Source organism: Tamandua tetradactyla, chromosome 6 (genome assembly GCF_023851605.1).
Source record: "Tamandua tetradactyla isolate mTamTet1 chromosome 6, mTamTet1.pri, whole genome shotgun sequence".
Taxonomy (NCBI): domain Eukaryota; kingdom Metazoa; phylum Chordata; class Mammalia; order Pilosa; family Myrmecophagidae; genus Tamandua; species Tamandua tetradactyla.
This window is the reverse complement of record NC_135332.1, coordinates 148,617,607-148,645,029: the sequence shown is the minus strand read 5'-3', so window position 1 is coordinate 148,645,029 and position 27,423 is coordinate 148,617,607. Positions and strand designations below refer to the sequence as shown.

The 27,423-nt window shown below is 33.0% G+C and overlaps 1 protein-coding gene across 17 annotated transcripts in view; it reads right to left on the bottom strand.

The window, feature by feature from the left end:
• RIMS2 (regulating synaptic membrane exocytosis 2) overlaps window positions 1–27,423 on the bottom strand; it is a 757,916-nt gene that overhangs the window by 272,731 nt on the left and 457,762 nt on the right. For all 17 annotated transcript variants that reach the window (XR_013178386.1, XM_077167426.1, XM_077167432.1 and 14 more), the window contains one exon: window positions 2,783–2,851. Coding sequence is in view for 16 of the 17 variants with exons in the window: in XM_077167426.1 (XP_077023541.1) it covers window positions 2,783–2,851 (69 nt within the window). In the remaining variant the exon portion in view is untranslated. The remainder of the gene's footprint in view (window positions 1–2,782; window positions 2,852–27,423) is intronic.

Below are 27,423 nucleotides of genomic sequence, written 5' to 3'. Positions count from 1 at the left end.
GAGGCTAGAACCAGGGTGACGGCAACGAAGGTGATGAGAAATGGTTAGATTGTGTATATATTTTGAAGAACTAACATGAATGTTTTGTGAAAGATTTGATATGAGACATATAAGAAAGAGAGAGGACAAGAATAAATCCAAATTTTTGATCCAATTAACTAAAAGAAGGGCATCACCATCAAATGACATTGTTTGGTGAGAAGGATAAAGAGTTCTGTTTTGGATGTGTTAAGTTTGGATGTGTTAAGTTTGGATGTACCTGTTAGATATCCAAGTAGAAATTCATGTGAGGTATAGAATGCAAATATTTATACTATAGAAATTGGTCTTGATTGGAGATACAAATTTAGGAGTTTAGCATTTAGATTCTGTGGGACCAATACAATCACTTGGGGAGTGAATGTAGAGAATAGATTCAAGAACAGAGTCTGGGAGCACTCCAATATGAATCAATAACATTTTGTGACTAGATACAGAAGATAAAGGAAGAAGAAATAAATGAGCCTTAACTTTTGAGTTTAGCCTATTGGGAAGCAAGAGTAATTTAATGAGGCTGACCAGTTTAGAGGGGAGAGGAGAATAGTTTTAGGCAAACAGATACGTATGTGAAACAGAATCTTCAGAAAGAGGTTAGGGTTGTTAATAAAGATTTTAAAATCATTTATAAATGATCATCATTGAAATCTATGAAAACAGTATACCGAGAGATAAAAGGTTAGGATATAGTTTACAGAGAGATATGAAGTTAAGAAACACTGTTGATAAAAGGATGAAGGGTTACTAAAAGAAGGGTATTCATAATGCAGTGAAAAGGTGATTAAAAAGAAATATAAGATTTTAAGAAAATAGAAGTGATTAATAATGTAAAGTGGTACTGACAGTTGATAAAAAAGATTACTGGGGATAGATAAATGACTCAGGAAATCAGAAGATTATAGGTGACTTTTTTTTTTGTATGCTGTATTCCTTTTCCATGTGAGTATCTCATTCTTGAAGCACAATTTGTTGATTTTTTTAGGGGGGGCGGTGAGTGGAAGTGCATGGGCCAGGAATCGAACCCAGGTCTCCCTCCTGGCAGGCGAGAATTCTACTACTGAACTACCCTTGCATCCCCCTATAGGTGCTTTTAAGAGCAATTTATCAAAATAGCTCCTTAAAATTGAGATGACAATTAAATCAACTACCTTTCCAATAGAAAATCAATTATTTATATGTCTGCATATTATTAAAATCAGAGTAGAAAATAATCTAAAAATTTCTGTGGCAATGATGAATATTTTACATATATATATTTCATTTGTTCAGGTTGTTGGGTGAGTTAATTGTTTCAAAGATACGCTTTATGACCATTTGTATTCCCATTGTTCCGTGTACCATGTGTAGCAAAATCCATCTCTGGAATTATTTACCTGAGGAGCCCAGACTTCAATATCAACCAAAGTTTCAACTTATTTTGAAGCCTAATATTAGCAATGCAAATGTAAAATTTACATATGACTTGAATTAATCAGAACACATGGAACACATTAGTTCGGACATAGTTAATTTTCAGGACATCTGCCTTGAAATCTTGAAAAAGCTGAATAAAGTAGTCATTTCATGAGAAAAGAGTAAGAGAGTTAGGAAAAAAAGAGTTAGGCATGGCTGTAACTCATACCCTAAATATGATATTAAATCTGCCATTGGAAATACATCTCTATATATGGGTTACAAAGTATTAACAGATTTGCTATAATGGCCTGAAAGGAAATATTTTGAATTAAGAAAACCTGAGGTGGTTAGATATTCAGAAAAGAGAAGAAATAGAACAGAATAAAGAAATGGAATAAAAATTGAAAAAAAAATGCACTGATCTCAGAGTAAGAGACCATGGAAAATATTTTTCAGAATTACTCTATTGAAGTTTAATTTACAAACCATAAAACAGGAAAAATATTTTGACATCTTAATAAACTGTTCATCTTAGTGCCAAAAAAAAATAAAGGCAGAAAATATAGACATTGAGGTTTTAAAAAGTAATAGAGTGATAACATGTGAATTCACCCATATTCTAACAGAAATTGTCAAAACACAAAAGAAAACATGTTATCTAATTCTCATAGATGTAAAGGTACTATGCTTTACATATGACATAGTATATTTGGTTAAGGGTAAAGTTAGTCACAATCATGAAGTTTTTTAGGTTAATTAAACACTCAAGAAGCATGAAATTAAAACTTTTGTAATCTTAAGGGCATTATATATTATATATATATGTATAAATATCAATAAATTTTTTTCAGAATTTATAGAAAAAGAAGCTACTTACCCATTAAATCTAACCATAAAGTGAGACAATATTTTAAACTATATTACTATAATTTAAAAAATGTATTTTTACAGAAAAATAACCTCATTATATTTAACCGATAGAATAACAATGAAAAACATTTTAAAAAGCACATTTAAATATTTGACAATGTTAGTGCAAGGTAAACAAGTTTTGATTATGTAATAACTCATCAAATTAATAGAAAAATATTCATTATTTAGTAGTTTAAAAATAAATATTAAAATTTACATATTCATTAATCTAATAATGGTATACATCAATATGATTATTCAATCTAATAATTGGTACAGGTGTCACAGCTACTGTAAATACTCAGCAATTTTTTAGATTGCCATGATGATGCCATAGGCTTTTTGGGGAGAAATAACTTGTTTCTTTCTCATTGTTTTCTGATAAATATTGATGAGTTACACTCCTTTTTAATGCTACAGCATAATTCAAAAGTCTTACCTGATACTACACCAATTCCATCATCACAGTCATAATCGGAGACTTCACTATCACTTATTCTTTTTGACCCTTTGAAACAAACAATAATAATAATCAAAATTCCTTTTCATTTAAGATAAACACATACATACACACACAAACACCAAACAAACCCTCACCACCAACCTGAAAAACAAGTGAAAGGATTCTGAATGAAACAGTTGAATATAAAAAATATATAAATAGAAGGAAAACCATTATGAACTTACCAACACTTATTTTCACAAAAATTTCATGATGGATGGATGGAGATGAGTCGACTATTTATACAGTAATTATTCTTGAAATGTATAAGATACATAAGATAACGTTTCTAAATGGTATAAAGTTTGATAATATTGACTACCAAATAATATATAAAAGATTTGAAGTTGATTGATAAACTTTATTGGAATATAGTTAATTCCAGTCAATTTTAGATGCTTTTGGGCAAAGGCACATTAATCTAAGCAAATCTCAAAATATAAACATTTTTATTTTCACAGTATTAATGTGTCTTTTTTCCAATATGCATGAATAATAAACTGAATATATCCAATTTTTTATTTTTCACACCTATTGAGAAGCATAATTCAGAAAAGTAAACTCATATTACATTTTAAACCTCCAGTTTTTCTATTTTGTCTAGCTGTTTCTCTATTACTTTGAGAAGAAAATGAGAAATAAATCATCCACAAAACTGCCTATATATCTAAATTGCGAATTGTGTTATGTTTCCTGAGAAGTAACCTAAAGTAGAGCTGTAATAATTACTACAATTCAACAAAGCAGGATTATAACTGTTAAAATTCAAGAGTATGTGTGTTTTTCCCTTACAAACCAAATCTATAACAAAATTTTAAATGTTAACACTACAAAAATGGCAAAAATAACATTGAATTGAATCAACTAGCGTTGATAGCAAAAGCAGATTATGACTTCACATAACATAACATAAAAAACATAATTTGTTCTTATAAATAACTTTTCTTCTACTTGAGTCTCAGAAATCAATACACTCTACACTCTAGAATCTTTTTAAAAGCATTTTCCCCCTTTTGCTTCAGAAAACTTCAAATGATGAATAAATAAGTGTTGCTTTTTTCAAGAAAAGGCTTTGTTTGTCTTTCTTAAACTACAAGTTATTCTTAAATAGACTGAACTCAGTTATCAGAAAATAAATGTTCTCCTGAAAGTTTTATAAAACACTGAGACCTCACATTGCATAAAGTGCCTAAACCTATAGACAGTCCAAAGAACTAACTCATTTATGTGGCACAATAAGTGAAAAGATCTGTAAGTAGAGGTGAAAAAAACAAGTGAGTCTGGTGATAGTTGGTTGTTCAGAATTGAATTTAAATTCAATTTAAAACTTAATTCAAGAAGAACTTAATCCCAATGTAAAATTTAAAGATATTCAATAGAGGCACAGCTCTGTTGAATTTAGGGAAAAAACTTCAATTAGAAAGCAAGTTATTAATCCTCCATAGTTGGCCTAAAAGCAGCCACCAATAAAAAAGCATTCAAGTTCATCAACAACACATCCTTATTCCCTAAAAATTACCCTAACTCCTAATACCTTACTGGATCAATCTATTATTTAATAGAAGAAATCATGTTAATTTAAGTAACAAGAATCCTCTTCTCTGTGTACAAGTTTATACCAGAATAGTTAAACCACTGATATTTAACAATTAAACACCTTAAACCCACCAATTATTCTTTTGTTCCACTTACTGTTAACCAAACACAGATGTGCTACTGGAAATATTTAAAGAAGTAGAAGGAACTCAGCAAACACAAACTCTGCTTGCTTACCAAAAAACATCGTCTTTAGCATGCTAATTATTAGAGGTACTGTCTGCCTAGTGACATATATTTAACAGCCGTTGTATTCTGACTGTGCAGAGGTAGCATAATTTGTATCAGATATGTTTTTTGCAGCTACTAAGGTGAACATGTAGTGGCTTTCACTTAATTGACTAATTTAGGAAAGGATATAAATAAAATTTGCTATTGTTAAATAATACTTGCATTTCTGAATTTAAGTTCAGTGATAGTTCACTAAGGATTTTTATATCTTTATTTTTAAGTGATTCTAGCCTGTAAATTTCCTTTCTTACACTCACCTTTTGACTTAGGGTCAGGGTTTTATGGGCCTAAATAATAAATTGACAAGGATTCCTTTGTGGTGTTTCCTTTGTGGAAATATTTTTTTAAGTACTAATTCTATTTCTTTGGTAGATGTGGAATGGCACATGAATCAAGGTTTAGCTAGATATATTTTTTAATAGAAATTTGTTTACTTTGCCAAATTTTCAAACTGTCATAATGTCATTTATAATTTTTTATCTTATCTATTTATTTTCTGTTGTATTTATTATGTCCCCATTTGGACCCCATACCCTCTTTTTATTTTATCAATAAATTTCACTAAAGATTTGTTTATTTTGCAATTTTTTTCAATTAACTAGCTTTGGGGTTCCATAATCCCATCAATTAGAAATCTGTTTCTGGCTTTTTTGATGTCTGCTTTTAATTTTATGATTTTTTTCTTTCTACTTTATTTGAGTTTATTTCACTATTTTTTCCCTAAAATCTTAACGTAGATGATTACATTATTATTTTCAGCCTTTTATTCTTTTCTAACATAAGCATTTATGGCTATAAATTGTCCTCTGAGTACTTTTCCTACATTCATGCTATAGTTATATGTAGTATGTTCATTATTGTTCAGGTCTAGTTATTTTTTTCTTGGATCAATAAGTTATTTAACATAACTCATCAAACATAAGACATCAAACTGAATGATGCATCACAATTGCAGAAATGATAGAGCTTGAGAAAATGTGTATTCCATTAGAAGTGTGTACTTTAAAAAATATTTAAATCTATGGGTATAATTTATCTTTTTAAAATAACATACTAGTTGTAGAATATACTCTGTACTTTTCCACTTCTTTGAAATTTGTCAAAAATAAATTATTTAAGAGTATATAAATAATTCTTATAAAAATTTCATGGCTATAATACAGGAATGTAAATTCATTAATTTTTAGGTGCAGAGCTGTTTATTTGACCATGAGTTAAGCTTGTTAATTGGATCGTTTGATTCTTCTGTATCTCTGTAAAATTTTTGTTTGCTTCACCTATCAATAATTGCAAATTATTTTAGAATCTCCTTCAATGATAGTAGATGAGTTTTGTCTCTCTAGTTTTGCTTTATATATTCATTACATTATGTATATTATGTGTATTTTGTTATATGCATGCTAGTTTTACATTATTTCAACAGATGCAGAAAAATCATTTGACAAATATCAACATTCATTCACAATAAAATATCTCATCAAACTATTAATAGAAGGAATTTCCACAAACTGATGGAGGACATATACAAAAACCTGCAGCTAATATTATACCTAATTATGAAATATTCAGTTCTTCCCCCAGCATCAAGAACAAATCAAGTATGTCCATTCAATTCCTTCTATTCAACATTATACTGCACATCCTAGTCAGGCAAAGCAAGATAAAGGAAGAAATGAAAGTCACACAGATTATAAAGCAAAAATTAACATGATGATCCTCATAAAAAATTCTGAGGAAGATATTAAATACGTATTAAGACTGATAAGTGATTTTAGCAAAATTGTAGGATATACAGTCAATATACAAAAATTAATCTTATTTCTTATATAATAGCCATGGACAACTGGAAAATTAATTTCAAAATTAAGATCTACTTATATTAATATCAAAGAGTATGAGATAGCAATACATTTAACAAAAAATGTGCAAAACGTGTGCAAAGTACAACAAAACGCTAACAAAAATTTAAAAGGATCTAAATAAATACAGAAAACTTTTTACAAAGTTAGAAGTCAGAAAATATAACATTTTGAGAATGCTGAAAGAAATAACAGTTATTCTGGGGTTTTAAATAAAGCTAAACTTTCCATCAGGAATGAAAGAGAAATAAAGATACATTTAGAAAACAAAGCCTGTTTTCCATTCCTTCACTGAGGAAACATCTGAACGTACTTTCAAAATAAAGATATATATATCTCAAAAGAAAGGGATAAAATGCAAAAAAAAAAAAAAAAACGGTGAGCCAAGAAAGTATAAAAAGGGAATATTGAATGAATAAATTATAATAGTGATGATGACTAACTTGGAGGTAGAGGTAAAATTTTGGTAGTTAACATGTTAGATGGTAGATGGGGATGGCAATCAGATTCTAAAATTTTCATATGGTTTGGAAAAAAGGTGGAGATGTTAACTTTAGATTTTGTTAGATATGCATGTTAAAAGTTCCACAATAACAAGGAAAAGAAGAGAGTAAAAATAAAAATCAAGGTGCACAAAGTATCAATAAATATCAGTATTTATGTTAGAAAAAATGATCTGTACACTTTTTTGCGTGTATGCATAGAATAGCTCTGCAAAAAAATAACAACTGCTAACTATGGTTCATTCAAAGAAGGGGAACTAGATGTTTGAGGGAAAGGGGTAGGGGACTTTTCAATAAATCCATTTTTAATTTATACCATATGAATGTATTACTTAATTCAAAAATTAATAGCACATTTTTAGAAATGTTTTATTTGTAGACAAAAGGAATACATATTGTCTATTTATTGGGAATGTGTTCTTTTAGTTCAAGTTGTCAACTGAGCAGTACAGATTTCTGAGAGACTGTCTATGATTATGGTTTGCCAATTTCTCATTCCAATTCTTTCTATTTTTTTTAATGGGTATAATATAACTCAAGTGTATAACTTTTAGATGTTCCTCCTGCTCCTAATGGATCTCCTCCTACAGCTACTCCCAGACCTGTGCCAAGCATAATAGCCTCAGGACAAAGAGCACCAGCCTCTTCTATAGAAAACCCACAAAATCAAGGTTTGAAGTAATGAAACACAAACACAGGTTCTAGTTTGTTCTCATAGGTTCCAGTTTGCCCTCATGGGTTCTAATTTTCTGGGCTTCCCAGTATTGCAGTTCTTTCCTTCCTAACCTGTCCTTATGTTATAGTGACTTCAAAACCACTAGTTGGTGCACAGGCAACAACTCTCCATTGGTTTTTCTCTAGTTCCGCTTTGTGGTCCCTGGCAAGTGACTTTTCTCAGATTTTTCAACCATTCTTTTACAATCCTTTATATCTTAGGTTTTCCCACAATCATACAAAATGCAATCCTTATAATAAGTCCCTCATTCCAAATCACTCTTACCATTTCAGCTTTGTTGACTGAACCCTAAAATATAATTTTAAACACTTAATCCATTTAGAGTTCAATTTATATACATGATGTATAAGTATCCAATTTTATCTATTTTTATTTTATAGATAAGTTTTCTTTTCTTGCTCATTTATTGAATAGTCTATTTCCCCCCCTTGTGTCTCCAAGTCACCTCAGATCTTTATATGTAAATCTATTTCTGGATGCTCCATCTTATTCCATGAAATGGTTTATTCCAATGTCATTTCATACTATGTCAACTTACACAGGCTTAACCATAAATGTTAATGTAATTGATTTTTTTTTCTTTTTTACTAATTAAAAAAAGAATTAACAAAACAATTAGAAATCATTCCAATCTACATGTACAATCAGTAATTCTTAATAACATCACATAGTTGCATATTCATCATTTCTTAGTACATTTGCATCGATTTAGAAAAAGAAATAAAAAGACAACAGAATAAGAATTAAAACAATAATAGAAAGAAAAAAAACAAAAAAAACAAAAACAAAAAACCTATACCTCACATGCAGCTTCATTCAGTGTTTTAACATAATTGCATTACAATTGGGTAGTATTGTGCTGTCCATTTCTGAGTTTTTACATCCAGTCCCGTTGTACAGTCTGTATCCCTTCATCTCCAATTATCCCTTCTCTTTTTTTTTTTTTTTTTAATTAATGGAAAAAAAGAAATTAACCCAACATTTAGAGATCATACCATTCTACACATGCAATCATTAATTCTTAACATCATCACATAGATGCATGATCATCATTTCTTAGTACATTTGCATTGGTTTAGAAGAACTAGCAACATAACCGAAAAAGATATAGAATGTTAATATAGAGAAAAAAATAAAAGTAATAATAGTAAAATCAAAACAAAACAAAACAAAAACCTATAGCTCAGATGCAGCTTCATTCAGTGTTTTAACATGATTACTTTACAATTAGGTATTATTGTGCTGTCCATTTTTGAGTTTTTGTATCTAGTCCTGTTGCACAGTCTGTATCCCTTCAGCTTCAATTACCCATTGTCTTACCCTGTTTCTAACTCCTGCTGAACTCTGTTACCAATGACATATTTCAAGTTTATTCTCAAATGTCCGTTCACATCAGTGGGACCATACAGTATTTGTCCTTTAGTTTTTGGCTGGATTCACTCAGCATAATATTCTCTAGGTCCATCCATGTTATTACATGGTTCATAAGTTTATCTTGTCTTAAAGCTGCATAATATTCCATCGTATGTATATACCACAGTTTGTTTAGCCACTCTTCTGTTGATGGAGATTTTGGCTGTTTCCATCTCTTTGCAATTGTAAATAATGCTGCTATAAACATTGGTGTGCAAATGTCCGTTTGTGTCTTTGCCCTTAAGTCCTTTGAGTAGATACCTAGCAATGGTATTGCTGGGTCGTATGGCAGTTCTATATTCAGCTTTTTGAGGAACCGCCAAACTGCCTTCCACAGTGGTTGCACCCTTTGACATTCCCACCAACAGTGGATAAGTGTGCCTCTTTCTCCGCATCCTCTCCAGCACTTGTCATTTTCTGTTTTGTTGATAATGGCCATTCTGGTGGGTGTGAGATGATATCTCATTGTGGTTTTGATTTGCATTTCTCTAATGGCCAGGGACATTGAGCATCTCTTCATGTGCCTCTTGGCCATCCGTATTTCCTCTTCTGAGAGGTGTCTGTTCAAGTCTTTTTCCCATTTTGTAATTGGGTTGGCTGTCTTTTTGTTGTTGAGATGAACAATCTCTTTATAAATTCTGGATACTAGACCTTTATCTGATATATCATTTCCAAATATTGTCTCCCATTGTGAAGGCTGTCTTTCTACTTTCTTGATGAAGTTCTTTGATGCACAAAAGTGTTTAATTTTGAGGAGTTCCCATTTATTTATTTCCTTCTTCAGTGCTCTTGCTTTAGGTTTAAGGTCCATAAAACCGCCTCCAGTTGTAAGATCCATAAGATATCTCCCAACATTTTCCTCTAACTGTTTTATGGTCTTAGACCTAATGTTTAGATCTTTGATCCATTTTGAGTTAACTTTTGTATAGGGTGTGAGAGATGGGTCTTCTTTCATTCTTTTGCATATGGATATCCAGTTCTCTAGGCACCATTTATTGAAGAGACTGCTCTGTCCCAGGTGAGTTGGCTTGACTGCCTTATCAAAGATCAAATGTCCATAGATGAGAGGGTCTATATCTGAGCACTCTATTCGATTCCATTGGTCGATATATCTATCTTTATGCCAATACCATGCTGTTTTGACCACTGTGGCTTCATAATATGCCTTAAAGTCAGGCAGCGCGAGACCTCCAGCTTCATTTTTTTTCCTCAAGATGTTTTTAGCAATTCGGGGCACCCTGCCCTTCCAGATAAATTTGCTTATTGGTTTTTCTATTTCTGAAAAATAAGTTGTTGGGATTTTGATTGGTATTGCATTGAATCTGTAAATCAATTTAGGTAGGATTGACATCTTAACTATATTTAGTCTTCCAATCCATGAACACGGTATGCCCTTCCATCTATTTAGGTCTTCTGTGATTTCTTTTAGCAGTTTTTTGTAGTTTTCTTTATATAGGTTTTTTGTCTCTTTAGTTAAATTTATTCCTAGGTATTTTATTCTTTTAGTTGCAATTGTAAATGGGATTCGTTTCTTGATTTCCCCCTCAGCTTGTTCATTACTAGTGTATAGAAATGCTACAGATTTTTGAATGTTGACCTTGTAACCTGCTACTTTGCTGTACTCATTTATTAGCTCTAGTAGTTTTGTTGTGGATTTTTCCGGGTTTTCGACGTATAGTATCATATCGTCTGCAAACAGTGATAGTTTTACTTCTTCCTTTCCAATTTTGATGCCTTGTATTTCTTTTTCTTGTCTAATTGCTCTGGCTAGAACCTCCAACACAATGTTGAATAATAGTGGTGATAGTGGACATCCTTGTCTTGTTCCTGATCTTAGGGGGAAAGTTTTCAATTTTTCCCCATTGAGGATGATATTAGCTGTGGGTTTTTCATATATTCCCTCTATCATTTTAAGGAAGTTCCCTCGTATTCCTATCTGTTGAAGTATTTTCAACAGGAAAGGATGTTGGATCTTGTCGAATGCCTTCTCTGCGTCAATTGAGATGATCATGTGATTTTTCTGCTTTGATTTGTTGATATGGTGTATTACATTAATTGATTTTCTTATGTTGAACCATCCTTGCATACCTGGGATGAATCCTACTTGGTCATGATGTATAATTCTTTTAATGTGCTGTTGGATATGATTTGCTAGAATTTTATTGAGGATTTTTGCATCTGTATTCATTAGAGAGATTGGTCTGTAGTTTTCTTTTTTTGTAATATCTTTGCCTGGTTTTGGTATGAGGGTGATGTTGGCTTCATAGAATGAATTAGGTAGTTTTCCCTGCACTTCGATTTTTTTGAAGAGTTTGAAGAGAATTGGTACTAATTCTTTCTGGAACGTTTGATAGAATTCACATGTGAAGCCATCTGGTCCTGGACTTTTCTTTTTAGGAAGCTTTTGAATGACTAATTCAATTTCTTTACTTGTGATTGGTTTGTTGAGGTCATCTATGTCTTCTTGAGTCAAAGTTGGTTGTTCATGTCTTTCCAGGAACCCGTCCATTTCCTCTAAATTGTTGTATTTATTAGCGTAAAGTTGTTCATAGTATCCTGTTATTACCTCCTTTATTTCTGTGAGGTCAGTAGTTATGTCTCCTCTTCCATTTCTGATCTTATTTATTTGCATCCTCTCTCTTCTTCTTTTTGTCAATCTTGCTAAGGGCCCATCAATCTTATTGATTTTCTCATAGAACCAACTTCTGGCCTTATTGATATTCTCTATTGTTTTCATGTTTTCAATTTCATTTATTTGTGCTCTAATCTTTGTTATTTCTTTCCTTTTGCTTGCTTTGGGGTTAGCTTGCTGTTCTTTCTCCAGTTCTTCCAAATGGATAGTTAATTCCTGAATTTTTGCCTTTTCTTCTTTTCTGATATAGGCATTTAGAGCAATAAATTTCCCTCTTAGCACTGCCTTTGCTGCGTCCCATAAGTTTTGATATGTTGTGTTTTCATTTTCATTCGCCTCGAGGTATTTGCTAATTTCCCTTGCAATTTCTTCTTTGACCCAGTCGTTGTTTAGGAGTGTGTTGTTGAGCCTCCACGTATTTGTGAATTTTCTGGCACTCTGCCTATTATTGATTTCCAACATCATTCCTTTATGGTCCGAGAAAGTGTTGTGTAAGATTTCAATCTTTTTAAATTTGTTAAGACTTGCTTTGTGACCCAGCATATGGTCTATCTTTGAGAATGATCCATGAGCACTTGAGAAAAAGGTGTATCCTGCTGTTGTGGGATGTAATGTCCTATAAAAGTCTATTAAGTCTAGTTCATTTATAGTAATATTCAGATTCTCTATTTCTTTGTTGATCCTCTGTCTAGATGTTCTGTCCCTTGATGAGAGTGGTGAGTTGAAGTCTCCAACTATTATGGTATATGAGTCTATTTCCCTTTTCAATGTTTGCAGTATATTCCTCACGTATTTTGGGGCATTCTGATTCGGTGCGTAAATATTTATGATTGTTATGTCTTCTTGTTTAATTGTTCCTTTTATTAGTATATAGTGTCCTTCTTTGTCTCTTTTAACTGTTTTACATTTGAAGTCTAATTTGTTGGATATTAGTATAGCCACTCCTGCTCTTTTCTGGTTGTTATTTGCATGAAATATCTTTTCCCAACCTTTCACTTTCAACCTATGTTTATCTTTGGGTCTAAGATGTGTTTCCTGTAGACAGCATATAGAAGGATCCTGTTTTTTAATCCATTCTGCCAATCTATGTCTTTTGATTGGGGAATTCAGTCCATTGACATTTAGTGTTATTACTGTTTGGATAATATTTTCCTCTAACATTTTGCCTTTTGTATTATATATATCATATCTGATTTTCCTTCTTTCTACACTCTTTTCCATATCTCTCTCTTCTGTCTTTTTGTATCTGACTCTAGTGCTCCCTTTAGTATTTCTTGCAGAGCTGGTCTCTTGGTCACAAATTCTTTCAGTGACTTTTTGTCTGAGAATGTTTTAATTTCTCCCTCATTTTTGAAGGATAATTTTGCTGGATATAGGAGTCTTGGTTGGCAGTTTTTCTCTTTTAGTATTTTAAATATATCATCCCACTGTCTTCTAGCTTCCATGGTTTCTGCTGAGAAATCTACACATAGTCTTATTGGGTTTCCCTTGTATGTAATGGATTGTTTTTCTCTTGCTGCTTTCAAGATCTTCTCTTTCTCTTTGACCTCTGACATTCTAACTAGTAAGTGTCTTGGAGAACGCCTATTTGGGTCTAATCTCTTTGGGGTGCGCTGCACTTCTTGGATCTGTAATTTTAGGTCTTTCATAAGAGTTGGGAAATTTTCAGTGATAATTTCTTCCATTAGTTTTTCTCCTCCTTTTCCCTTCTCTTCTCCTTCTGGGACACCCACAACACGTATATTTGTGCGGTTCATATTGTCCTTGAGTTCCCTGATACCCTGTTCAAATTTTTCCATTCTTTTCCCTATAGTTTCTGTTTCTTTTTGGAATTCAGATGTTCCATCCTCCAAATCACTAATTCTATCTTCTGTCTCTTTAAATCTATCATTGTAGCTATCCATTATTTTTTCTATGTTTGCTACTTTATCCTTCACTTCCATAAGTTCTGCGATTTGTTTTTTCAGTTTTTCTATTTCTTCTTTATGTTCAGCCCATGTCCTCTTCATGTCCTCCCTCAATTTATCGATTTCATTTTTGAAGAGGTTTTCCATTTCTGTTCGTATATTCAGCATTAGTTGTCTCAGCTCTTGTGTCTCATTTGAGCTATTGGTTTGTTCCTTTGACTGAGCCATATTCTCAATCTTTTGAGCGTGGACAGTTATCTTCTGCTGCTGGCGTCTGGGCATTTATTCAGATTTCTCTTGGTGTTGGACCCAGCAAGGTTGTAATATTTTTCTGTGAAATCTCTGGGTTCTGTTTTTCTTATCCTGCCCAGTAGGTGGCGCTCGTGGCACCCGTTTGTCTGCGGGTCCCACCAGTAAAAGGTGCTGTGGGACCTTAAACTTTGGAAAACTCTCGCCGTCCTGGGGGTTCGCTAGCCGAAACGGCTTGAGCCGGCCCGGGGTCCGAACGCAGGGAGGGTTGCTGGTCGCCGCAGCCAGGGAAAGAGCCCGTCCGAATTTCCTAGTCGGCCCTGGGCAACAAGCGTGGCGGGAGGGCGCCAGCGGCAGCGGCCCGCCCGAGAGAGTGCACGTTCCCCGGGAGTCACGGGTTTGGAAGGGGCCTCCCCCACCCGTCACCGTTCTCCGCGGCCTGGGGGTTTCCGATCCAATTCTCTCAGTTGGTCCGGGGGCTGCGCGTGGTGTGGGCGCCAGCCGTCTTTGTTTCAGGGGACCGCCTCTCCAATTCTCCCAGCCGGCCCGGGAAGGGGGAAGGGAGTAACTCCGGCCGCTTGCCACCCTGCCCGGTAAGGCCCGCGCGCCTCGGTGATCTCACCCGAGCTGCTTCTCTCAGCCAGCCAGCCGTTCCAGGATGGGGTACGCTGTCTTTTTTATCTCTGTTGTGGCTTTGGGCGCTTTCTGTATCGTTTCTACTCCCCTAGTAGGTGTCCTGGAGAAGAAACTAAGATCCGCGCGTCTTACTAAGCCGCCATCTTCCAGGAAGTCCCTGTAATTGATTTTTATTTATTAATCTTATATCCATCCATCTTGGTAAATCAGAATTTGTCTACAGATTCTTTTGAAAGTTCAAGGTAAAAAAATCATATTATCTCTAAAAGTTTTGTACAAGAACATTCAGAACAGCTTATTCACATTAGCCAAAAATTGGAAATGGTGCAGGTATTCATCAGAGATTGGATTTTTTAAAATGCTATATATCCATGCAAAGGAATATTATCCAGGAATATAATACCTGATAATAAATATAAAAAGGAATAACCTGATAATACATATAAAAACGATGTACCTCAAAACAAAGATGCTGAGTGAAAGAAGAGAGATACAAATCATATGTGCTGTACAATTCCATTTTTAGTTTTCTGTAAAATTCTGGAAAAGGGCAAATAATAGATAGTGATAGGACACAGAACACTACTTGCCTAGAATCATATTTGGGGGTTGGGGAAAAGCTAAAGAAACATTTGTTGGGATGAACGTGTTCTATAGTTTGAATATGGTGGTGGTTAAATGGGCATGTGAATTTATCAGAACTCTTTAAACTATGCACCTAAAATGGACATTTTATTGTATATAAATCATACTTAATTAAAATTATTTTAAAAATAAGTCAACATTCTAAATAAGAATGCCGTATTTGGAATGATGGAAATGTTTTGGTAATGGATAGTGGTGATGGTAGCACAACATTGTGAACGTAATTAACAACACTGAAATATATATCTGAATGTAATAAAAAGGAAAAATGTTAGATTGTATATATGGAAATAGAATAAAAAATAAGTCATATAAAAAGGTCATCACTTACCTATTAATTAAAGTTTATTTTGAAATATTATCTATCTGTAAATTAAATCCATGTCTTCAAAGCAGTCTTCAAGGCTTATTAAGCATAAAAACTGGAATGATTATACATATTTTCAATATTAATACTTAGGATAATGAAAAAGTATATATTTTTTGGCCAGAAGGGCCTAAATCGAAACCTTGATGCCACCAGTTTTGAACACTATAAACATGGCTTCTCTTCATTTCACTTTTCATATCTACAAAATGGGATTAATGAAACTTTCATTGTGGTAAAGACTAAGTTTGGATATATTTCCTCCTAAAAACTACAATAAGCTCTATAAGCTTAGATAGGTATTAATATTCTCTGGGAGAGAAGGAATAAAGAAGCAAAATGGAACAGCAGAAGAAATAAAGGAAAGAACTAGGAAGATGCCAAAATATTGGAAACTATGCAAAAGATACCATGGAAAAATTTTTCATAGAATTTTTCCCTATGATGAGAGAGCTAAATTTCATTAAGACTGGTGAGGTGTACTTTCCAATGAGGTAATCTGCATTGTTATTAAATAAATCAATCTTGCATTGTCTCCTATCCCCAATCTTCAATAAATGTATAATACTCATAAATGTTATGAAAGAAATTTTTGTGTAAAGCAATTAAGTAATGAGTTTAGCTTAGCTTCTTTACAACATGAAGAGAAAACAAGAGCTCAAAGAAGATAGGGGGATCCTTGGTTTCCTGGCAATCCATAGAAAATTTTACATAGTCTTTTGTGTGTATGTGTGCATGATTATTTATTATAAAGACTGTCAAACTGGTAGAATACTGATGACACTCAAATTTGATACATCAGATACCTTTTATAACTTACACAATGCTAGGAAGTAGCTGATCCAATCTGGATAAGACAGAAGATACTGTGAATCTAGGTAAGAATTCTCAGTTGCTTGATTTCCAAGTAAACAGTTGCATTCCCATAGTGAGATTTACAGATTGAGTTATTTTTTCTACATATACAGGTACTATTGAGACGTGACAATAAATCTTTTGAATGCTTTTTCACATATGAGATTTCTAACTCTTAACATGCAAACATTCAAAAAGATTAGTTATACATATACAGTAAGTGTCAAGACCATTTTTAAAAGAATAAAAAGCATTTTCAAAGGACACATGGGATAAATTCATATGTGGGATAAATTTCTATCTTCTAGAAATTTGTAGCATGTTTTCTCCATGAACATATTTATAAAATTCCAGCTTTAGCTTGAACAGAAAGTTATCTATTACATTCCATTAACTTAAAACCAATAACCCTGAAAACCAATATCAAAGATTACAAATTTGGGGAAAGAGTATTATTATGTGATGTTGTGTTTAAACTATGAGACTCAACCAAGAGCTTCTGGAGCCATATTTGTAATTACCCACTACCAAACAAACCATAGAATTAGGACACGCTCTATGAAACTTATATCTCGAAACCCAGCAGAATACTCTAAATACCAAAAACAACAGACACTATAAAGAACTAAAGGATTAACTGAAAAAACATGTGCAGTCCTTTATGGATTATATGATTAAAAAAAATAGGAAATTTACTTCAAACTCAAACCCTTTGGGAGATTCCAACTCCCTCCACCCAAAATTCATTACTAAGGTCTGCTATTGTTTCTTCCCTCAATCCTACTAAGAATATAGGTAGTCTTTGGATTTATACAGAGCTTATAAATGAGTATCTTATTTATATTTTCAGTCCTTGACATACTACCTAACAATTTCTCAAACAATACTGTTTGTGCATATGCACAAATGAATACAATTGACATAGAAACAAGATGGTAAATACTAAGGGAAAATAAGACAGTTTATTCAAACTTCGAAGTGACTGTAAAAATAACATATTTAGAATTTATACATAATGAAATTCCTTATTTTCATACCTTGAATATTCCTTATCGATTTTTTCAATTCTTAATATATAAAAACTTCTTAAATTTTCAGTATTCCAGTTATGTGAATGAACTCTCAATCTGAAATCCTATTCAAAAGCCATACTATTATTTTTTAAGAAACAAATGGTTAGCTTCCTAGACTGCCACATTTTTAGGCTCCTTATAGAATAAGAACTTACATTTTGTTTATAAAAATTTTCTGTTAAAATAACAAAACCTGATACATGTATACTAGATTGGATGGAATGAGTGAAACCTGGTAAATATGGGCTATTATTTAAATCAGTGATAATTCCAAGCATTTTACCTGTAAAACTGAACTTGAACTACACTTAATAGAGTTGCACTTAATGGAGTTTAGCTTACATAACTTCAACTACATAAAATTAGCAGAAATATGGAGAAGGTGTCACTAGTAATCCATCACAGGGAGATTATGCCCCATTCCCATTGTTGGTCTCAGTTCCATACATCTCTCAGAAGGTAACTGCTACCCAGTGCTTTATGAGATTCTACTGTTTAAATCCACAGTGTGTATTTTTCTACAACATGATCACTAATTTCAAACCAACAACTTTACCTATCCTATAAAAAAAGAACCAGCAATCTCTTCCAACTTCATAAGTAAAATACAATATTGGATGTATTAGACAATACTTCTTTATACTATGTGAGTGATTTAAGAGATTTTTGATAGTAATTTAGAGCACATGCAATTTTCACCTCTTATACTGATTTTAGAAGCTATTCATTAAATAAGTGGGGATTCCACTTTAATGACTTTTGAAAAAGGAAATTAAAACCCCATCCAATAAGATGCATCTACCTCAGGGTTTACTGTTGATGATGATGCAAAGCATGAAAGGAACAGTGAACCTGTCATTTAGATACATACCTGATGGATAAAGTGCATAGGTAAAAATGATCAGATTATAATAATTTTCAATAAAATGGGAGGCTAAATATTAAATGTCTATAATACATAAATATATCAAGTTAGTATAAAAATAAATACCTATAAGACTGCATCATTTAACTTAATATCTATCCTTAAAAGAAAATCTATGCTTGTTTACATTTTGCTGAAATGGTAGGAGTAAGTGTAGGTCTGTTCCCTGAATATACTGTAACAACACTGATAGAAACTATGTCTGCTACGAAACCCTTTTAATTCTTTGGCTTCTTTATTATGATTAATATCTGTCCCAAGGAGTTTTTTTTTTTTTAAAAACAGCATTGTGAGGAACGAGTGACATATAATAAACAAAACATATTTAAAATGCACAATTTTAAAAGATTTGAAATATATACACCCCCGTGAAATCAAAGCTACAATCAAAATAATGAACACTCATCATCCTCAAAATTTTACCTGTGCCCTTTGAAAATCCTATCTTACTCTCCCTACCTCTATCCCCATACCCATACAAGGAGACTCCAGGCAAACACTGATCTGCTTTCAGTTACTGTAGAGTAGTTTGCATTTCTTAGAATTGTATACAAAATGAATTTGAGCAATATGTGCTGTTTTTTTGGCTGTATTCTTTAACTCAGTACAATTATTTTAAGATTTATTCATGCCTTGGCATAGATCAATAGTTCATTCTTTTTTATTGTGTTGTATGAACATATGCTTTAATTTTTCTTGGGTAAACATCTGGGAGTGGAATGGATAAATTTTATAGAAGATTTATGTTTAACTTTTTAAGAAACTGCCAGTGTTTTCAAAGAGGTAGTAACACATTATACTGCCACCAGAAATCCTCAATATGGTCAGTCTTTTTTATTTTAGCCATTCTCATAAGTACCTACCCTATAAACAATTTAACCTAATATGCAGTCCTCTAAAAAGTAATTAATGATGTTGAGCATCTGTATTTGAGCTCATTTTCCATCCTAATATCTTTTTCAATGAAATGTCTATTCAAATCTTATATAGGTTTTCTTACTGGTTATTTGTTTTCTTATTAGTGAGTTTTGAAAGTTCTCTATATGTTGGATAAAAGTCTTCTATCAGATATTTGATTTGCAAATATTTTCTTAAATTCAGTGACTTGTTCTTCATTATCTTAACAGTGTCTTTAAAAAAGTACTTCAGTTTTGATGAAGTTCAAGGTATCAATTTGTGATTTTATGGATCATGCTTTTGGTATCCTATCCATAAATCTTTGCCTAACACAGGTAACAAAGTTTTCTCCAAGGAGTTTTATAATTTTACAGTCTACATTTAGGTCTATGAACAATTTTGAGACAACTTTTGTATATCGTGTGAAATGTGGACAGAAGTGCATTTTTTTTTGCATATGGATCTCCAAAGGCTCTGTCCAAGACTATCCACTATCCTTTCACCATGGAATTGCCTTTGCACATCTATTGAAAATTAGGTGTATATATATATGGATATCTATCTTTCTGTCTAATGTATACTTTCAATTCTGTTCTACTAATATTTATCACAATATCTCAATTACTACAACTTTTTTCCACTTATGACATTTTATTGGCATGAACAATTACTGCAACATTTTATAAATTTGAAATAAAGTAAAGAAAGACTTCCAACTTTGATCTTCTTTTTCAAAGTAGTTTTGGCAATTCCAGGTACTTTGCATTTCCAGATAAATTATAGAATCAGTTTGTCAATTCAAACAAAAAAGCCTACTTGGATTTTAAATTGTATTGATAATATAGATCAAATTGGGGAGAACTGACATATTAATAATAATGAGTCTTCTAACTTATGAACATAGTATATCCCTCCTTTTATTTAGGTTTTCTTTCATATTTCTGAAAAATGCTTTATAATTTTCAGCTTTGAGATATTCTACAAACGTTGACAGATTTACTGCTAAGTTATTCTTATAACAGCTTTTTTGCTAGATTCCATCAGATTTTCTCTATACATGGATATGTTCATACATATTTTCTGACAACAAAAACCATCTTACTTCTTTTCCATTTGGATGAGTTTTCTTTTTCCTGTACTATTGCACTGAGTAGGTGTCTCAGTACAATATTGTTTAAAAGTGAGGAAAACATATCTTTTATTGTTTCTGATCTTAGAAGAAAAGAATTCAATTTTCATTATTAACTATGATATTAATTGTAGGTTTTCATAGATGCTCTTTTCAGGTTGAGGGGAATCCTTTATATTCTACTTTGCTTACAGCTATTTACAGGAATGGATGTCGGTTTTTGTCAAATGCTTTTTCTGAAGCTATCAAAATAATGATATGTTTTTTTCTTTTTTGGTTTCTTAATATGGTGAATTACATTATATTAATTTTTGCATGTTAGGCATACATTGTATTCCTGGTATATAAATGTACTAGTTGTTCATAATATATTAGCCTTTTCATATATCATTAGATGTAACATTTATTATTTTGAATATTTGCATCTTTCTTATGAGGTTTATTGGCGTGTAGATTTTTTTCTTTTAAAGTATTTGACAAGTGTTGCTATCAGGGTAATATTTGTCTCATAAAATGAATTGGGAAGCATTTCCAACTTAGAACGTTCTGGAAGTTTTTGTGCAGATTTGTTATATCTTCCTTAAATGCTTGGTAGACTTAATCAGTAAAGCCCTCTGGATCTGGAATTTACTTTGTAGGAAAGTTTTTATGACACATTCAATTTCTTTAATAGATAGAGAGCTATTCAAGTTAATACTTTGTTCTTGATACTTAATAGTTCTTTTTTCTCTCAAGGGAATTTTCTACTTCATGTAATTTGTTAAATGTATTGGCATAAAGTTGCTTGTAATTTCCCCTTACTATCCTTTTAATATTTGTAAAATCTGAACTGATGTCAGCTGTCTTTTTCCTGATACTAGTAATAATTTGTGTTTTCTTTTTTCCATATTATTCTGCCTAGAGGGGTGTCAACTTTATTGATCATCTCATATACAATCTTTGCTTTGGTTTAATAGATTTTTGTGGGGAACATGGTCAGGCTCTAGGAATCAAATCTGGGTCTCTAGTATGGCAGGCGAGATTTCTGCAACTGAGCCACTGTTGCTCTATCCGGTTTCATAGATCTTTAAAGTTGCTTTTCTGTTTTTATTTCGTTAATTTCCACTCTGACTTTTATTATTCCTTTTCTTTTAGTTAATTTGAGTTCAGTGTACTCTTATTTTTGTAATTTTTAAAAGTGGAAACAGATAATTATTTTGAGACTTTTCTTTTTTTCTAACATGGATTCACTGGTATAAATTTCTCCCTTTATTCTGCTTTGGTAGCATTCTACTAATTTTGATATGTTGTGTTTTCTTTTTTTATTCAATGCAACATATTTTTTTCCATTTTGATTTCTCCTTTGACTTTTGAGTTATTTAGAAAAGCATTATTTAATTTCCAAATATTTGGGTATTTTCCAGAGTTCTTTCTGTAACTGATTTCTAATTGAATTTTTGTATGACTTGAATACTTTAAATTATTGACTTGTTTTTTGGTTCAGAAAATGGTCTATTTGTTTTATGAATTATTCAGACAAGAGTATTAAAACCTCTGTAATTGAGGTTTAGTCTATTCTGTAGCTATATCACTGTATTTTAAAATTGAGGTATAATGTATAGAACATGAATTTTATATAATTTTGTACAATTAAGCTTTAGAAATTTTTCAGTTATGCAAATACCACCACAATCCAATTTTAGAGTATTTCCATCATTCCAAAAAGATTCCTCTGACCCATTTTCAACCATTCCCCACTCTGACTCCCAGGGAGATAATCACTAATTTAATTTCTGTCTCTTTATATACTTGTCTCTTCTGGATGTATTATATAAATGCATCATACAACATGTGACATTATGCATCAGGAAATTTCATTTGGCAACATATATACATATTTGTATGCAGTATAGTGGGGCTCACATTTCATTCTTTTTCCATATGACTATTTTGTTATTGTAGCACCATTTGTTGAATTTTTTTCATGGGTGGGGAGTGCACAGGCTGGCAAAATATTTTTATGGGTCAACCACAGTGTAGTATGATTTAGTACTCTGTCCTTGTTATTTACAGTAATTCATTGTATGAATATACTACTTATTATTTATCAATTCTCCAGGTGATGGACATTTGGATTATTTCTGTTTTTTCTCCAGTATGAATAATGATACTATAAACATTCAGATATAAGTCTTAGAGCATTTATTTTAATTTCTCTTGGGTATATACCTAGCAGTAGAATTTCTGGGAAAAAATGTAAATTTATGTTGAACATTTTAGAAACTATCAAACTGTTTTCCAAAGAGACTGCCTTATTTTACATTTCCATCAGCAAAACTATGTGGGTTCTGATTTCTCCATATCCTTACCAACATGTAATTGTAAATCTTTTTTATTACAGTCACTATGGGTATGAAGTGATATCTCATTGTGGTTATAAATTGCATTTTATAATAGCTAATGATGATGGACATCTTTCATGTGCTTATTGATCATCTATATATCTCTTCAGTGAATTGACTATTCAAATCTTTTGTCCATTTTTTGATTGCATTATTTGTCTATTATTTAGCTTTAAGGGTTCTTATATATTCTGGATGAAAGTCCTTTGTCAAAAATATGATTTTCGTTTAGTGAGGCATGGAATTTAGTTCGCCCTCCAGAGCAGCTAGTAAATAACCAGAAACAGTACAGAAAAGGGCCACATCAGTGACTGGACACACAGTGTACATCAGTCTGGACAAGCTGGACCAGCTGCAATCCCACACAGAACTGTAAATCCCCCAGGCCACAGAGGCCGGTGCCCTACCCCCACCGGCTGGTTCCCAGAGGGGAAAGAAACAGACATTACTAGCAGCAGGGGCTTAACTCAACCAAGCTCCACTTGCAGAATTTCTTAACAAATTCAGACTACTGAAAATAGGCTCCCAGCTCAGATAAATCTCAAATAAGAGCTAAAGGGTACTGGGAGTTTTGTCCCAGCCCAGAGTGGGCAGGGCTGATGGAAAAAAAAAAAGAAGTATTTTGGATCGGACAGCACAAAATACTAGGAAAGTGCTGGACCCTAAAAAAAGTGGGGGGAGGGGGACACATAGAACCTGGAGATACATAGAACAACATACCAACTTAAGCTCTTGATAACAAACCCGAGGATGGGGGACAGTCTCTGAAAAAGACTTTTTCTTTGCTTTATTTCTACTAATCAACAACACATCATTAGATAGAACTTCAAGGCTTCTCAGGCTCCAACTGCCCCAGGCAAGGATCTGAGAGACAAAGAGGCAGGTGAAAAGAGGTAATTCCCTGGAGGCTGTGCCTTCACCAGGAAAGGGGTGGGGCCCAGATCAGATGGAATCCCCCTCTTAAGGAATTCAGACCCCAGGGACTGGAAAACGGAAGCAATTAAAGCCAGTCTACAACCTCTCCTCTGTCTCAACCATGTCCCTGTCAGGGAGAGTCTGTTGAAGTTAAAGGTACAGCATCACTTTATGCTCATGGGGAACCAAAGTTAGACACACACCACATACTGGGCAGGATAGGTAAAACATGGAGTCTAGAGGTGTCATAGGAAAATCTGTCAACCTGATGAGTCTCACCCTCAGGGAAAACTGATGTAGGTGATTCCTCCAGAAAGGAGGCCAGTCTGTTCTGGGAAAATCTGACTGGGGTCTATAATATTTAAGTAGACCCTCCTAAGGGGGAAAAAAGTCTCCATATAGGCGGGGCAAGAAACAGAAAAACAAGAACTGAAAAATTCTGATCTGTTAAATGAAACCTATGCTAGAGGTCTAGAAAAACCTAAACTGAATGTCAAGGAACAGATAGAGGACAAAGCCATCAAGCAAAAAAAATCCTAAGTAAAAGAGTTAAAAGAATCTCCAGAATAAACTAGTTAAGGAAATCAAATGCTTAGATGCCAGCAAAAAATAATGAGTCATACAAGGAAAACTGAAGATATGGCCTAGTCAAAGGAACAAATCAACAATTCAAATGAGATATAGGAGTTGAAACAACTAATTCAAGATGTTCAAACAGATACGGAAAATCTCATAAAAATCAAATCAATGAGTTGAGGGAGAATACAAACAAGGCAATGGATGAACAAAAGGAAGAAATTCAAAGTCTGAAAAAACAAATCACAGAACATATGGGGATGAAAGGCACAGTAGAAGAAATGAAAAACAATGGAAACCTACAATGTTAGACTTGAAGAGGCAGAAGAAAGGATTAGTGAACTGGAAGACAGGACATCTGAAATCCAACACACAAAGAAAAATATAGGGAAAAGAATGGAAAAATTGAATGACAACATGAAGTACATGAATATATGTGTTGTGGGGGAGAAGGGAAAAGGAGCAGAAAAACTAATGGAGGAAATTATCACTGAAAATTTCCCATCTCGAATGAAAGATATAAAATTACAGATCCAAGAAGTGCAGGATACTCCAAACAGAATAGATCCAAACAGACATGCTCCAAGACATTTACTAATTAGACTGTTAGATGTTAAAGAGAAAGAGAAAATTTTGAAAGCATCAAGAGAAAAGCAATCAATCCATCACAAGGTAATCCAATAAGACTATGTGCAAATTTCTCAGCAGAAATCACAGAGGCAGGAGGACAGTGGTATGATATATTTAAGATTCTAAAAGAGAAAAACTGCCAACCCAGAATTCTATATCCAGCAAAACTGCCCTTCAAAAATGAGGTGGAAATTAAAACATTCTCAGACAAAAAATCTCTGAGAGAATTTGTGACTAAGAGACTGGCTCTGCAAGAAATACTGAAGGGAACACTAGAGGCAGATAGGAAAAGACAGGAGAGAGAGAAAGGTGTGGAGAATAGTGTAGAAATGAAAACCAGAAGTAAAGGTAAAAGGAGAAAAAAATTAGCTGTGACATATAAAATCTAAAAGGCAAAATGTAGAAAAAAGTACTGCCTTTACAGTAATAACACTAAATCTTAATGGATTAAACTCCCCCAATCAAAAGGCATAGACTGGGTGGGTAACAGTGGCTTAGTGGCAGAGTTCTTGCCTGTCATGCCAGAGACCTAGGTTCATTTACCAGTGCCTGACCAAGCAAAAAAAAAAAAAAAAAAAGGTACAGACTGGAAGAAAGGACCCATCTTTATGCTATCTACAGGAAACTCATTTTAGACCTAAAGACAAACATAGGTTGAAAGTGAAAGTTTGGGAAAAGATATTACATGTAAACAACAATCAGAAAACAGCAGGAGTAGCTATAGTAATACCCAACAAATTAGACTTCAAATGTAAAACAATTAAAAGAGACAAAGAAGGTCAATATGTATTAATAAAAGGAACAATGAAATAAGAAGACATAACAATCATAAATATATATGCACCAAGCCAGAGTGCTCCAAAATAAATGGGGCAAACACTGAAAAGAGAAATAGAAACCTCTACCATAATAGTTGGAGACTTCAATTCCCCACTCTCATCAATGGATAGAACATCTAGAAAGAGGATCAATAAAGAAACAGAGAATTTGAATAATGCAATAAATGAACTAGACTTAATAGACATTTATAAAATATTATACCCATAACAGCAGGATACACTTTTTTCTCAAATGCTCATGGATGATTCTCAAAGACAGAACATATGCTGGGTCGCAAAGCAAGTCTCAATAAATTTAAAAGATCGAAATAATACAAAACACTTTCTTGTATCATAAAGGAGTGAAGCTGGAAATCAATACCAGGCAGAGGACCAGGAAATTCACATATATGGAGGCTAAACAACACACTCTTAAACAGCCAGTGGGTCAAGGAAGAAATTACAAGAGAAATCAGTAAATATCTCAAGACAAATGAAAATGAAAACACAACATATCAAAATGTATGGGATTCAGCAAAAGCAATGCTAAGAGGGAAATTTATTGCCTTAAATGCCTATATCAAGAAAAGAAGAAAAAGCAAAAATCAAGGAATTAACTGTTCACTTGGAAGAACTACAGAAAGAACAGCAAACTAACCCCAAAGCAAGCAAAAGGAAGGAAATAATGAGGATTTGAGCAGAAATAAATGAAATTGAAAACAATTGAGAAAATCAACAAATCCAGAAGTTGGTTGTTTGAGAAAATCAATAAGATTGAGGGACTCTTAGCAAGGTTGACAAAAAGAAAAAGAGAGAGGATGAAACAAATAAAATCAGAAATGGAAGAGGAGACATAACCACTGACACCACAGAAATAAAGGAGATAATGAGAGGATACTATGAACAACTTTATGCTAATAAGCTAGATAACATAGATGAAATGGACAACTTCCTAGAAAAGCATGAACAACCAACATTGACTTGAGAAGAAATAGATGACCTCAACAAACCAATCACAAGTAAAGACATTGGATCTGACATCAAGAAGCTCCCCCAAAAATCTAGGACCAGATGGCTTCACATGTGAATTCTACCAAGCATTCAAGAAAATTAGTGTCAATCTTGCTCAAACTCTTTCAAAAAATTGAAGAGGAGGGAAGGCTACCTAACTCATTCTATGAAGCCAACATCACTCTCATACAAAAGCCAAACAAGGATACTCTGAGAAAAGAAAATTACAGACCAATATCTCTACTGAATATAGATGCAAAAATCCTCAAAAAAATTCTTGCAAATCGAATCCAGCAGCACATTGAAAGAATTACACACCATGACCAAGTGGGATTTATTCCAAGTATGCAAGGATGGTTTAACATAAGAAAATCAACTAATTTAATACACCATACCAAAAAATCAAAGCAGAAAAACCACATTATCATCGCAACTGATGCAGAAAAGGCTTTGACAAAATTCAACATACTTTCTTGATGAAAACACTTGAAAGGATAGAAATAGAAGGGTACTTCCTCAACATGATAAAGGGAATATATGAAAAATCCACAGCTAACATCATCCTCAATGGGGAAGGACTGAAAACTTTCCCCC